The 14,670-nt window shown below is 43.8% G+C and overlaps 1 protein-coding gene across 1 annotated transcript in view; it reads right to left on the reverse strand.

Moving 5' to 3' along the window:
- The window catches only part of dhx32b (DEAH (Asp-Glu-Ala-His) box polypeptide 32b), a 78,438-nt gene that overhangs the window by 17,472 nt on the left and 46,296 nt on the right, over positions 1-14,670 (reverse strand). Inside the window, exon 8 of the mRNA XM_060932803.1 lies at positions 5,538-5,678. Coding sequence (XP_060788786.1) covers positions 5,538-5,678 — 141 coding nt within the window. The remainder of the gene's footprint in view (positions 1-5,537; positions 5,679-14,670) is intronic.

A 14,670-nucleotide genomic window follows, 5' to 3' on the forward strand; every position in this document is an offset into this window, starting at 1 on the left:
AAATTTATTGCTAACATCAGGGAGTCTGGTTTCCTAGCACATATGCTACCACAGGCCGTGAGGGTCGCTCATGGCTATGGTTTGAGGTCTGGCCTGTTCCGTGCTGACTATCGTGTAACAAGGACCAACCGACTTAGCAACTTTGTGACCTATAAGTTCAGTAGGGACTAAATATGTTTTTTGTGTGTGTTATTGTATTGTATTTGTATTTGGCCTCCCTTGTAATTTAGTGTTATCACTACCAAAGGGTTAAATAAACTGAAATTGACTGAATTGATTTTTAAGGCCTTAATTTTGGAATATTAAATTTAAGACTTTTTTAAGACTTTTAAGACCCCGTGGCTACCATGTGCACGTTGTCTTGACAACACAACGTCACATTTCAGAGCCCATGCGAAGATCCAATGACAAAACTTCTGCTGCGCATGCGCACATCACTTCTTTGTCAGTCGGGAGAGAAAAGAGGCAGGGTTAATTCAGTGCTCGGATTAAGCACCAAGTAAATAAACTGAAACTAAAGACGCGCTGAACGCCCGAAAGTCTACCAAAACTTCGCTGGATATTCTTCACGCATATTTACAAGAGAAAAACAGATCAATGGACATTGAAAAACTGGAAAAGAGAGCAATAGTGGAAATATAAAGTTCTACTTGGAGGTGAGGAAAAGTGATGGAGACTTTTACAAGAGGACTTCACTCATGGACTGCACTCAGCAAAGCCCTTTTGTTTTGAACAACTGGAATGGAACAATTAACTACTACCAAAAGTAACTTTGAACTTGAACTGTCAACCTGGATACACAGTGGCATGCAAATGTTTGTGCACCCTTGCTGAAAATGTCTGTTACTGTGAATAGTTAAGTGAGCAGAGGATGAACTGATCACCAAAAGGCATAAAGGTAAAGATGACACATTTCTTTAATATTTTCTGCAAGATTACATTTTTATTTCCATCATTTACAGGCGTAAAATACCAAAAAAATGAAAAGGACCTGAAGCAAAAGTTTGAGCACCTGACATGGTCAGTACTTAGTGGCACACCCTTTGGCAAGTATCACAGCTTGTAAACACTTTTTGTAGCCAGCTAATAATCTTTCAGTTCTTACCTGGGGGATTTTCGCACATTCATCCTTGCAAAAGGCTTCCAGTTCTACAAGTTTCTTGGGCTGTCTTGCATGCACTGCTCTTTTGAGATCTACCCACAGATTTTCAATGATGTTTAGGTCAGGGGACTGTGAGGGCCAGGGCAAAACCTTCAGCTTGTGCCTCTTGAGGTATTCCATTGTAGATTTTGAGGTGTGTTTTGGATCATCATCTTATTGTAGGACCCATCCTCTTTTTAACTTCAACTTTTTTACAGATGGTGTAATGTTTGCTTCCAGAATTTGCTGGTATTCATTCGAATCCATGCTTGTCTCGCCCAGTGAAATGTGCCCTGTGCCACTGGCTGCAACACAACCTCAAAGCATGATCAAGCCACCCCCATGCTTCAGAGTTGGAGAGGTGTTCTTTTCCTGAAATTTGGCACCCTTTTTTCTCCAAACATACCTTTGCACATTGTGGCCAAAAAGTTCTATTTTGATTTCATCAGTCCACAGGACTTGTTTCCAAAATGCATCAGGCTTGCTTAGATGTTCATTTGCAAACTTCAGACGCTGAATTTTGTGACTAGGACACAGGAAAGATTTTCTTCTGATGACTCTCTCATGAAGGTCATATTTGTTCAGGTGTCGCTGCATAGTAGAACAGTGCACCACCACTCCAGGGTCTGCTAAATCTTTCTGAAAGTCTTTTGCAGTCAAACAGGGGTTTTTATTTGCCTTTCTAGCAATCTAACGAGCAGTTCTTTCAGAAAGTTTTCTTCATCTTGCAGACCTCACCTTGATCTCCACTGTTTCTGTTAACTGCCATTTCTTATTAACATTACGATCTGAGGAAACAGCTACCTGAAAACACTTTGCTACGTTCTTGTAGCCTTCTCCTGCTTTGTGAGCATCAATTATTTTATTTTTTCAGAATGCTAGGGAGTTGCTTAGAGGAGCCCATGGCTGTTGATTTTAGGGACAAGTTTGAGGAGTCAGAGAATTTTTACAGCTTTGAAATCTGCATCATCTGACCTTTCCTAATGAAGAATTTGAACAAGCTACAGCTCAATAAGCTAATTAAGGTCTGGAACCTTGGTAAAAGTTACCTGAGAACTCAAATGCAGGGATCGAAATGGGCGGTCGCCCACTCGCCAATGCGAGTTGGAAAGGGTACGGGCGACTAGTGACAACATGTACTCGACCGAGTGGGCGACTGGCTCGCCACGCTATATATCAAACTACTCACTGCCTCGATGGTTTCTATCAACGATTCTCGCCCATTTTAAGCAGAACTTGGTCTATTTTACCGTTTTTTATGATAATTTCAATAGATTTTGTGAGACATTTGTCAAGTTGGCATAGACGCAGACGCCGCCATATTGTTTACGTGCGCAGTATACACCGCTACATGCAGCATGGCTGCGCGAAGTTTCGTTTCTTCCCGTTCATTTTTGTTGCTGCCCGTGAAGACAAATGTAACTTGAACCGTTATTGGTCAGATAGATTAGAACCCCGCGAAGTTTAAAACTCCTTGGCTTGACATTTCTGACAGCTATCAAAACAAACGGATATCGCTCAACAAGTATGATGAGCCAGAGCAGCCTGCAGGTGATGAGAGGGAGTATGTGGCAGGAGATGTAGAGCCCCAGGAGAGACAGAATGAGGAGGTGGAAGATGAAGATGACGAGGAGGCGCAGCATGATGTGGTGTATGACCCGATAGATGATGATGATGATCTGAATGGGGGTTTCGAAGATTGTGATGATAATGAGATGACTGAGAAAGAAGTTTATAGACAGTTGAAATTGATCACTCATGTATAATATGGTTGTATTATATAAATAAATATATAAAATCGGCTTGAAATTTGTAATTATAAATACGGACCAGTGCTACTCCATTCGGACCAGTACCTCTGAGAGGCACTGGTCCAAATGGACCAGTGCTCCCAAATTCCCGTTTCGATCCCTGCAAATGTATTGGGGTGCCCAAACTTTCACATGGTGTTCCTTTTCTTTTTTCACTCTCCAATTGTACAAAACAAAAATAATACACACATCCTGCATAAAACGCTGAAAAGAAATGTCTCGTCTTTACCTTTATGCCTTTTGGTGATCAGTTCATCTTCTGCTCACTTAACTATTCACAGTAACAGACATTTTCAGCAAGGGTGCACAAACTTTTGCATGCCACTGTAGCTTGTATACAAGTTGGGTTGTTGTTCAGGCTTTTTGGACTTGTACCATTTTTATTGTTAGAACTTTGACTTTGTACATGTACATTGGATTGACAGAACATTGAATTACATTTGATTAGCATTCAATATTGGCAAGTTACCCCCCTGTTCTTAACTTTCTGTAAAATCTATAATTGTTCCATCGAATGTATAATAATAATAATAATAATAATAATATTGACTGACTTTTTTCGTGGCATATCAGATATAGTCCATTCAGCTACTCGTCTTTGACTCGTTCAGTATCATGCTAGCTGAATGGAATATATCTGATATACCACGATAAAAGCCAGCCGATATTATTTCAATAATAACTGAGTTGAAGTCAGTTATTATTCATTGATATTCACTGAGCCTGAGGCAGATAATTGTTTTAGGATAAATATGCAGGTGATATTTAAAAAAATTATCTTAAAAAATTATTTCAAACTTCAAAAATGGCATGCAAACGTAATGTGCACAGACTTGCGTCATTTATCTATGCTGACTCACAGAAAATACTTTGTTTTGAAATAGATAAAATAAATCACAATTCCACCTTACCTTTGAATAGTTTTAGACCAAACTTCGTAGCATCTTTAGTGCTTTTAGGAACAGCATTTTCTTTCATAATTTGTAATTCTTCCTCATTTATGGTGACAAAGCTATTGGCCGCCATTTTGCCGAGTCGCTCGAGGTGACTATTGAGAAATAGTCCGAATTTCTGGACCAAGTAAAGGTTGGATTTTTGTCATTTTTTTCAGTGTGAGATGAAGCTGCATCACGAAAAGGTGGATTTTTTCTAACCCTTTTTTTCCATCTTTATGAGGGGTGCCAATAATCATGGATGGCACTGTATGTACCATAGATGATGCGATCCCCAAATTCTTTGCAATTTTACATTGAGGAACATTATTTTTAAATTGTTGCACTGTTTGCCCATGCAGTCTTTCACAGAGTTGTGAACCCCTCCCTATCTTTACTTCTGAGAGACTCAGCCTCTCTGGGATGCTCTTTTTTATATCCAATCATATGACTAATTAACTTAATTAGTTGTGAGATGTTCCATTTTTTTAAGCATTATACAGCTTTTCTAGTCTTTTGAATTTGAACAACTTTTTTGAAAAGTGTTGCTGGCATTAAATTCAAAATGAGCAAATATTTTTCAACAACCTATAGCAGTTTCAACATTAGATATGTTGTCTTTGTACCATTTTCAATGAAATATAGAGTTTCCAGGATTTACAAATCATTACATTATGGTTTTACTTACAGTTTACACAGCATCCCAACTTTTTTGGAAATGGGATTGTATAAACTGGAGTGTATTATTCCTTACATAAAATTTATGTCAACATGACCAGACCTTTTTATCAAAATTTTGTGAATGAACCATTCGCTATGTCAAGATCCTGACATAGAGAACAATGCTATCTGTGGCCAAGTTTACATTAGACCGTATCTGTCTCGTTTTCTTCGCGGATGCACTGTCCGTTTACATTAAAACGCCTGGAAACGCCGGGAAACGGGAATCCGCCAGGGTCCACGTATTCAATCCAGATCGTGTCTGGTCCGGTGCTGTGTAAACATTGAGAATACGCGGATACGCTGTGCTGAGCTCTAGCTGGCGTCGTCATTGGACAACGTCACTGTGACATCCACCTTCCTGATTCGCTGGCATTGGTCATGTGATGCAACTGCTGAAAAACGGCGCGGACTTCTGCCTTGTATCACCTTTCATTAAAGAGTATAAAAGTATGAAAATACTGCAAATACTGATGCAAATACTGCCCATTGTGTAGTTATGATGGTCTTTAGGCTTGCCATCCTTCCACTTGCAAGTGGTAAGTGACGCGCATGCCCGATATGCACTGGGATCACACACACAGCGGCTCAGTCCCGAATCACTGCTCGTGCGCTTCACTCGCGCGCTCTGTGAGCTGCGCAGGGCCGGAGTGCGCACCCTCCAGAGGGCACTCGCTGTTCAGGGCGGAGTGATTTGGAGCGCAGGATGCCTGCGGAGCCGAGCGTATCCGTGTATTGGCGTTGCTGTGTGCACGCGAATCGTGTATTGGCGTTGCTGTGTGCACGCGAATCATTTTAAAAACGTTAATCTGATGATCCGCTGATACGGTCTAATGTAAACCCCACCTGAGTCTCTACTACCTGATTTCGTCTGAAGTTTCGAACAGTTTATACATATTCACATTTACATTGCTGTTTTGATCCGTGACTTACCCAAGCTGTGCTGGCTGTGTTTGTAGGCATTGTACACATTGACGAGGGTGAAGTGGTCTCCTTCAGAGTGATGGAAACTCTGATAGCACTTTAAGGCCTGCTGTTTGAACTCCACAGGAGGGACCAGGAAACAACTTGGAGCTGAAACAGACACACATACCCCTTTTCATCGGCTTTCATTGATCTGGAAAGTTTTCCAGAGCTACTTGTTGGAGGAGCAGCAGCTCTCTATGGATTACGCTGAGGATGCCGGAGACACCGGGGGAAGTGAGCCGGCGCGCTCGTCAGGCTGAGGCAGCGGGGGTTTCGCACTGCGCTCCCGTCTATTCACCTGGCTAACGTCCGCTATCTGGCCAATAAGATGGACGAACTGCTGCTCCTCAACACAATTAACACGGATTTTAACAAATTTGCTGCCTTGTGCTTCACCGAAACCTGGCTTGGTGAGCACATCCCGGACACTTCTCTCCACCTGCCTGGATTTCACCTGCACCAAGCGGACCGCGAAACGGAGCTCACGGGGAAAACGAGGTGAGGCGGAGTCTGCTTTTACATTAACGAAGGTTGGTGTACTGATGTCACAGTTCTAAACAAATCATGCAGTCCTCATCTGGAGACATTATTCATAAACTGCAAACCGTTTCATGCTCCGCGAGTTTTCCTCATTTATTCTGGTTGGAGTTTACATCCCCCCCCAGGCATGTATTAATGAGGCATTACAACACATGGCTGACCAGATAAACAATGTGGAGAAAAAACACCCGGACTCTTTGCTCATTGTTTTGGGGGACTTTAACAGAGCAAACCTCAGCCACGAACTGTCAAAATATAAACAGCACATCAAGTGTCCCACCAGGGACACAAACATTCTGGACCATTGTTACACTGTTTTAAAGGACTCATACCACTCTGTCCCCTGTGCAGCCTTGGGACTATTACCCCTTTTCCACCCCTTTTCCATGGGCCTCATCGGACCATCTCCTCACCATCTTAACTACAGGCTTAGCAGATTTCAGCTTCTGCCTGTAGGACGGGATAAGATGAACCATACAGTGATCAGATATGCCCCTTTTCCACCAAAGCAGTTCCAGGGCTGGTTCGGGGCCAGTGCTGGTTCACAACTCGTTCAACTTGCGAGCCAGCTGAGAACCAGTTTGCTTTTCCATAGCTCGCGGTGCCACGTCATTACGTCGCTGTATACGTCAGTTACGTCGCTGTATACGTCATTACGTCGCTGTATATGTCAGTTACGTCGCTACGTTTACATAAACCTTGGCGCGAATATCGAAGCAAAAACAACGTGGAAGAAGCAGCAGCAGCAACAACAACAACAATAATAATTAAAGCCGCTAGCGGCCTCGACGGGCCCTCGCGCCAGCGGCCAAGGGGGGGCGGGGGCATGCGTCCCCGCGAAAAACCTTCCACAGCTTCCTCGGCAAGAGACATTACTCCCACAATGGCGACAAAGCACAGAATTGGACACATGGTAACAAAAGGGTCTCGCACTGCACGGTGCTCGGGGGGCGCTATAGAGGCCCTGAGGCCCGCCTGGATCTGGGCTTCTGGTTCTCAGTAGCGGTGGCAGTCTAAGAAAAAGGAGCCAAATATCGTGCGTTGTCGACCATGGCAAGCACCCCAATAAGGGTCTTGTAAAGAGTTTGCTTGCCAAGTTTGACAAGTCAGAAGCTGCAATATCATTTGTGCCATAACCAGCACCCCCAGGGGCGAAAGAGCACAAAATTTGGCGTATGTGTCAGGTGAGCTATGAAGAGTTTGCGTATTAAGTTTGATGACAATTGAGTAAATAGAAGATGAGATATAGATTTTTGAAGAATACATTTTTTGGTTTTTCCCATGTCAGTAGGTGGCGCTATGCCGTACATGAGCGATTATGAGTTGGAAAAATAAGAGTCTACAACAGCAACGTACTATCACAAGGTAGTGGGTTGAAGGAAAAGCATTATGGAATAATTTACCAAAAACCCGTGTTGGAGCAATTGCGTCGGCCAAAAACAGCGCCCCCCATGGACGAAAATTCCCAAAATGTGGTATACATGACATGGGAGGTAGTAAGAGGGTGGCCGTGATGTTTGACCAAATTTGAGGAAAGATAGGATTTTTTGCCCAAAAATAGCGCCCCCAGTGGCGAAAGTGCACAAAATTTGGCGTATATGTCAGGTGAGCTATGAAGAGTTTGCGTATGAAGTTTGATGACAATTGAGTAAATAGAAGATGAGATATAGATTTTTGAAGAATAAATTTTTTGGTTTTTCCCATGTCAGAAGGTGGCGCTATGCTGTACATGAGCGATTATGAGTTGGAAAAATAAGCGTCTACAACAGCAACGTACTGTCACAAGGTAGTGGAGTGAAGGAAAAGCAGTATGGAATAATTGACCAAAAACCCGTTTTGGAGCAATTGCGTCGGCCAAAAACAGCGCCCCCCATGGACGAAAATTCCCAAAATGTGGTATACATGACAAGGGAGGTAGTAAGAGGGTGGCCGTGAATTTTGACCAAATTTGAGGAAAGATTGGAATTTTTGCCCAAAAATAGCGCCCCCAGTGGCGAAATATCACAGAAATTGGGTAACATGTCAGAAGCCCAATGAGTGATGTGCGTGTGAAGTATGAGCCGTTTTGAGCAATCAGAAGATTTGTTATGAATTTTTAAGCATGTAAAATTTTGCATCGAAAATTGATTGACGTATAACTTCTGAACGGTTTATCCTACGTGAAACGTATTTAGTAACTTTTGTCAGCCATGTCTGTAGATGATGTGTATCAATTTTGGTGACATTCCTATGAACGGTCTAGGAGGAGTTGAGCCATCTTCGTGGCCATGCATTTCGCACAAAAGTGAAATTACCTCACTTCCTGTTGGGCGTGGCTAATGCATTGGCATTACATTTTTGTCCGGCTTAGTGCGATACATATGCGTACCAAATGGCATGCCACTACTACAAACTACATGGCACCCAGGCACCTTAATGCGGGAGGCCAAAATCACAACGACTTAGGGGGCGCTATAGAGGCCCTGAGCCCCGGCCAAGTTTGGGCTTCTGGTTCTGAGTAGCGGTGGCAATTCTCGGAACTGGTGCCAAATTTCGTGCGTTTTCGCCCATGGCAAGCGCCCCGAAAATGGCCCAACAGCGGAGAAAAATAAAGAAGAAGAAGAAGACGGAAGAAGAAGAATAATAATAATAGTGAACTCTTACAAGAACAATAGGGCCTTCGCCCTATAGGGCTCGGGCCCTAATAATGGATGACTTCGTGTTTGTACAGCTGCTGCTTCTCATCGCTTAAAAATGGCGATCTTTCGCAGTCTTGTTATTGTTGTTGGTCTTAACAACTCCGCCCCCCGCTGACATAAGTGGTTCTTTCCTCTGGCCCAGCAGAGAGTTGGTGCTAGCCTGGAACCGGTTTTTCTGGCCCAGAGCCAGTTCTTTGTCAGCAGAAACAGAAAACCCGGTTCCAAACTAAGCACTGGCCCTGAACCAGCCCTGGAACTGCTTTGGTGGAAAAGGGGCATATCTGATCACTGTATGGTTCATCTTATCCCGTCCTACAGGCAGAAGCTGAAATCTGCTAAGCCTGTAATTAAGATGGTGAGGAGATGGTCCGATGAGGCCAAAGTGGAACTACAAGCCTGCTTTGACTGCACTGATTGGAGTGTTTTTGAGGCTGCAGCCTCAGACCTGCATGAACTGACTGATACTGTGACATCTTACATCAGTTTTTGTGAGGATATGTGTGTGCCTACCAAAACCTTCCGCATATACAACAATAAACCCTGGTTCACTGCAAAACTCAGGCAACTTCGTCAGAACAAAGAAGAGGCCTACAAAAGTGGAGACAGAGTTCTGTATAATCAGACCAGAAACACACTGACAATGGAGGTGAAAGCAGCTAAGAGGAGCTATGCTGATAAGATTAAAAACAGCCTTTCAGCAAACGATCCGACGTCAGTGTGGAGAAGCCTGCAGAACATTACTAACTATAGGAGACCATCCCCCAACACTGCAGTGAACCATCAACTGGCTGACGAGCTGAATGTGTTTTACTGCAGATTCAACACATTCACACCTCTCCCCCCTTCAGTCATTAAAGACCCATTTACACCCCCTGCCATTCTGCCACCCCCCGCCTCTGATCCCCCACCAGCACTTAAGATCTGTGAAGAGGATGTCTGTCAGCTTTTCCGCAGACAAAAGATCAGGAAGGCACCTGGCCCAGATGGTGTGTCACCCTCTTGTCTGAAGGTCTGTGCTGACCAGCTGGCTCCCATCTTCACCCAGATCTTTAAAGGTCTGATGACACGAACATGACTCTATGCAATTTCTTAAATAAACTATACAACATGGCAAACATGTTAAATTTTTGTTATAATTACGTGAAAAGAAGCTGTTGTTACACGAATATCCAACTTTTAATTGCACAGCGCAAGAAAACTGGGTCCGTGGCTCGCGGCCATGCTGTGACGTCAGCGGAAGAACACGCTGCGGTTCACTGGCTGTTCTACTCAATGGAAATGGCGCATGAAAACGCCGGTGAACTCTCTAGTGCTAGCTCTTCCTCTGAACAAAAGAACAACCAAATACTGGTACTTTAAGCAGTGATCATGATGGCATGATTTTATCTGATTTTAAATAAATGAGATTGATAATAATGTGAATGTTCACAACTAGTACATACAAACTCTGCAGCTTTTGATTCAGCAGCTGCGTCATACTCCGCAAAAACATCAGCAAGAACCTACAATATAAATGGAAATGCAATACACTAAGCTCAAATGACTTTTGGAAAGTATAATTTCTAAATTTTTTCTACATATTCTTGAAGTCGGTCATCGGGGTACTTGCTACCGTTCCCTAACAACGCATGGCAAAGGGTAAAATGTAGTGTTGCTACGAGTACTTGCTAAAGCCTCCGGTGGAAGATCCTCGATGTGCTGATAAGACATACAGTTCTATATAACACACAAGTGTCACGATAATCACAAAACAGATGCAAATTGTTAAAATACCTAATTTTTAAGCAATCATGTGTTGATCTCTTCCGAATAGAATCTATGATAGCCTACCCTCTTTACCCTTTGCCTCTCGTTGCTAGGCGGCAGTTACATGAAAGCCGCAAGCTTTCACAAGCAAATACATGACTGATATCACGCCGACTTTATGATTACATTTATGATTATCATGAATGTGTACTCTATGATGTGTACTCTATGAGCACTCTGGAGCGAGTCACTTCCAAGATGGCCGCGCAGACCGCAGTGTTACTATTTTTAGCATCATGTCGGAGCACTCTATAGCTCTACGTACCTTTATCTTATGTCGTTTCTCAACACATGTTCTGACAGGAGGACTGTCTTTGGAGGAGTCGCCTTGTCCCAGGCGACTGCTGGATCCGGCATAGCTACTAGTAGACCCCCTCCGGAATACTGTAGGCACTGCTGATGGTAGCAACACACGTTTGTGCTGAACTGCACACCCAAGAGATTCTTTTAAGCTGGGAAGGGTGTCAAAACAATCCAAATCGAAGTGTTCAGAGCACAGGACGGATGTTGGTGAGGGCTCCCACTTGTCACGAGTGCGCCTGACTTGCTTCACCCACTTCGCATGCAGCTCGGGATCTCTGGGAAACTTGAATAAACTTACCCCATCCTTGTGGGTTTTGAAGCAAAAGCCGGCAAGACAACGCGAAGGCATAATAACTATATATATATATAAAATAATAATGTATAATTAAAGCCGCAAGCGGCCTTGACGGGCCCTCGCGCCAGCGGCCAAGGGGGGCGGGGGCATGCGTCCCCGCGAAATACCTTCCACAGCTTCTTCGGCAAGAGACATTACTCCCACAATGGCGACAAAGCACAGAATTGGACACATGGCAACAACAGGGTCTCGCACTGGACGGTGCTCGGGGGGCGCTATAGAGGCCCTGAGGCCCGCCTGGATCTGGGCTTCTGGCTCTCAGTAGCGGTGGCAGTCTAAGAAAAAGGAGCCAAATTTCGTGCGTTGTCGACCATGGCAAGCGCCCCAATAAGGGTCTTGTAAAGAGTTTGCTTGCCAAGTTTGACAAATCAGAAGCTGCAATATCATTTCCGCCATAACCAGCACCCCCAGGGGCGAAAGTGCACAAAATTTGGCGTACATGTCAGGTGAGATATGAAGAGTTTGCCTATGAAGTTTGATGACAATTGAGTAAATAGAAGATGAGATATAGATTTTTGAAGAATAAATTTTTTGGTTTTTCCCATGTCAGTAGGTGGTGCTATGCTGTACATGTGCGATTATGAGTTGGAAAAATAAGTGACTACAACAGCAACGCACTATCACAAGGTAGTGGTGTGAAGGAAAAGCAATATGGAATTATTTACCAAAACCCCGTTTTGGAGCAATTGCGTCGGCCAAAAACAGCGCCCCCCATGGACGAAAATTCCCAAAATGTGGTATACATGACAAGGGAGGTAGTAAGAGGGTGGCCGTGAAGTTTGACCAAATTTGAGGAAAGATTGGATTTTTTGCCCAAAAATAGCGCCCCCAGTGGCGAAATATCACAGAAATTGGGTAACATGTCAGAAGCCCAATGACTGATGTGGGTGCAAAGTATGAGCAGTTTTGAGCAATTAGAAGATTTGTTATGAATTTTTAAGCATGTAAAATTTTGCATTGAAAATTGATTGACGTATAACTTCTGAACGGTTCATCCAACGTGAAACCTATTTAGTAACTTTTGTCAGACATGTCTGTAGATGATGTGTATCAAGTTTGGTGACATTCCTATGAACGGTCTAGGAGGAGTTGCGCCGTCTTCGTGGCCATGCATTTTGCACAAAAGTGAAATTACCTCACTTCCTGTTGGGCGTGGCTAATGCATTGGCATTAGATTTTTGTCCGGCTTAGTGAGATACATATGCGTACCAAATTGCATGCCACTACTACAAACTACATGGCAACCAGGCACCTTAATGCGGGAGGCCAAAATCACAACGACTTAGGGGGCGCTATAGAGGCCCTGAGCCCCGGCCAAGTTTGGGCTTTTGGTTCTGAGTAGCGGTGGCAATTCTCGGAACTGGTGCCAAATTTCATGCGTTTTCGCCCATGGCAAGCGCCCCGAAAATGGCCCAACAGCGGAGAAAAATAAAGAAGAAGAAGAAGACGGAAGAATAACAAGAACACAATAGGGCCTTCGCCCAGTAGGGCTCGGGCCCTAATAAAGCCGCAAGCGGCCTCGACGGGCCCTCGCGCCAGCGGCCAAGGGGGGCGGGGGCATGCATCCCCGCGAAATACCTTCCACAGCTTCTTCGGCAAGAGACATTACTCCCGCAATGGCGACAAAGCACAGAATTGGACACATGGCAACGATAGGGTCTCGCACTGAACGGTGCTCGGGCCCTAATAATAATAGCGCCCCAATAAGGGTCTTGTAAAGAGTTTGCTTGCCAAGTTTGACAAATCAGAAGCTGCAATATCATTTCTGCCATAACCAGCACCCCCAGGGGCGAAAGTGCACAAAATTTGGCGTACATGTCAGGTGAGCTATGAAGAGTTTGCGTATCAAGTTTGATGACAATTGAGTAAACAGAAGATGAGATATAGATTTTTGAAGAATAAAATTTTTGGTTTTTCCCATGTCAGTAGGTGGCGCTATGCTGTACATGAGCGATTATGAGTTGGAGAAATAAGTGTCTACAACAGCAACGCACTAGCACAAGGTAGTGGTGTGAAGGAAAAGCATTATGGAATAATTTACCAAAAGCCCGTTTTGGAGCAAATGCGTTGGCCAAAAACAGCGCCCCCCATGGACGAAAATTCCCAAAAGGTGGTATACATGACATGGGAGGTAGTAAGAGGGTGGCCGTGTAGTTTGACCAAGTTTGAGGAAAGATTGGAATTTTTGCCCAAAAATAGCGCCCCCAGTGGCGAAATAGCACAGAAAATGGGTAACATGTCAGAAGCCCAATGACTGATCTGCGTGTGAAGTATGAGCAGTTTTGAGCAAGTAGAAGATTTGTTATGAATTTTTAAGCATGTAAAATGTTGCATCGAAAATTGATTGACGTATAACTTCTGAACGGTTTATGCTACGTGAAACCTATTTAGTAACTTTTGTCAGCCATGTCTGTAGATGATGTGTATCAATTTTGGTGACATTCCTATGAACGGTCTAGGAGGAGTTGCGCCGTCTTCGTGGCCATGCACTTCGCACAAAAGTGAAATTACCTCACTTTCTGTTGGGCGTGGCTAATGCATTGGCATGACATTTTTGTCCGGCGTAGTGAGATACATATGCCTACCAAATGGCATGCCACTACTACAAACTACGTGGCAACCAGGAACCTTAAGGCGGGAGGCCAAAATCACAACGAGTTAGGGGGCGCTATAGAGGCCCTGAGGCCCGCCTGGATCTGGGCTTCTGGTTCTCAGTAGCGGAGGCAGTCTAAGAAAAAGGAGCCAAATTTCGTGCGTTGTCGACCAGGGCAAGCGCCCCAAAAAGGGTCTTGTAAAGAGTTTGCTTGGCAAGTTTGAGAAATCAGAAGCTGCAATATCATTTCTGCCATAACCAGCACCCCCAGGGGCGAAAGTGCACAAAATTTGGCGTAGACGTCAGGTGAGCTATGAAGAGTTTGCGTATGAAGTTTGATGACAATTGAGTAAATAGAAGATGAGATATAGATTTTTGAAGAATAAATTTTTTGGTTTTTCCCATGTCAGAAGGTGGCGCTATGCTGTACATGAGCGATTATGAGTTGGAAAAATAAGTGTCTACAACAGCAACGTACTATCACAAGGTAGTGGTGTGAAGGAAAAGCATAATGGAATTATTTACCAAAAACCCGTTTTGGAGCAATTGCGTTGGCCAAAAACAGCGCCCCCCATGGACGAAAATTTCCAAAATGTGGTGTACATGACATGGGAGGTAGTAAGAGGGTGGCCGTGAATTTTGACCAAATTTGAGGAAAGATTGGAATTTTTGCCCAAAAATAGCGCCCCCAGTGGCGAAATGTGACAGAAATTGGGTAACATGTCAGAAGCCTCATGAGTGATCTGCGTGTGAAGTATGAGCAGTTTTGAGCAATTAGAAGATTTGTTATGAATTTTTAAGCATGTAAAATTTTGAAGTGAAAAT

The sequence above is a fragment of the Neoarius graeffei genome, chromosome 11 (assembly GCF_027579695.1).
Source record: "Neoarius graeffei isolate fNeoGra1 chromosome 11, fNeoGra1.pri, whole genome shotgun sequence".
In the NCBI taxonomy this organism is placed as follows: Eukaryota; Metazoa; Chordata; class Actinopteri; order Siluriformes; family Ariidae; genus Neoarius; species Neoarius graeffei.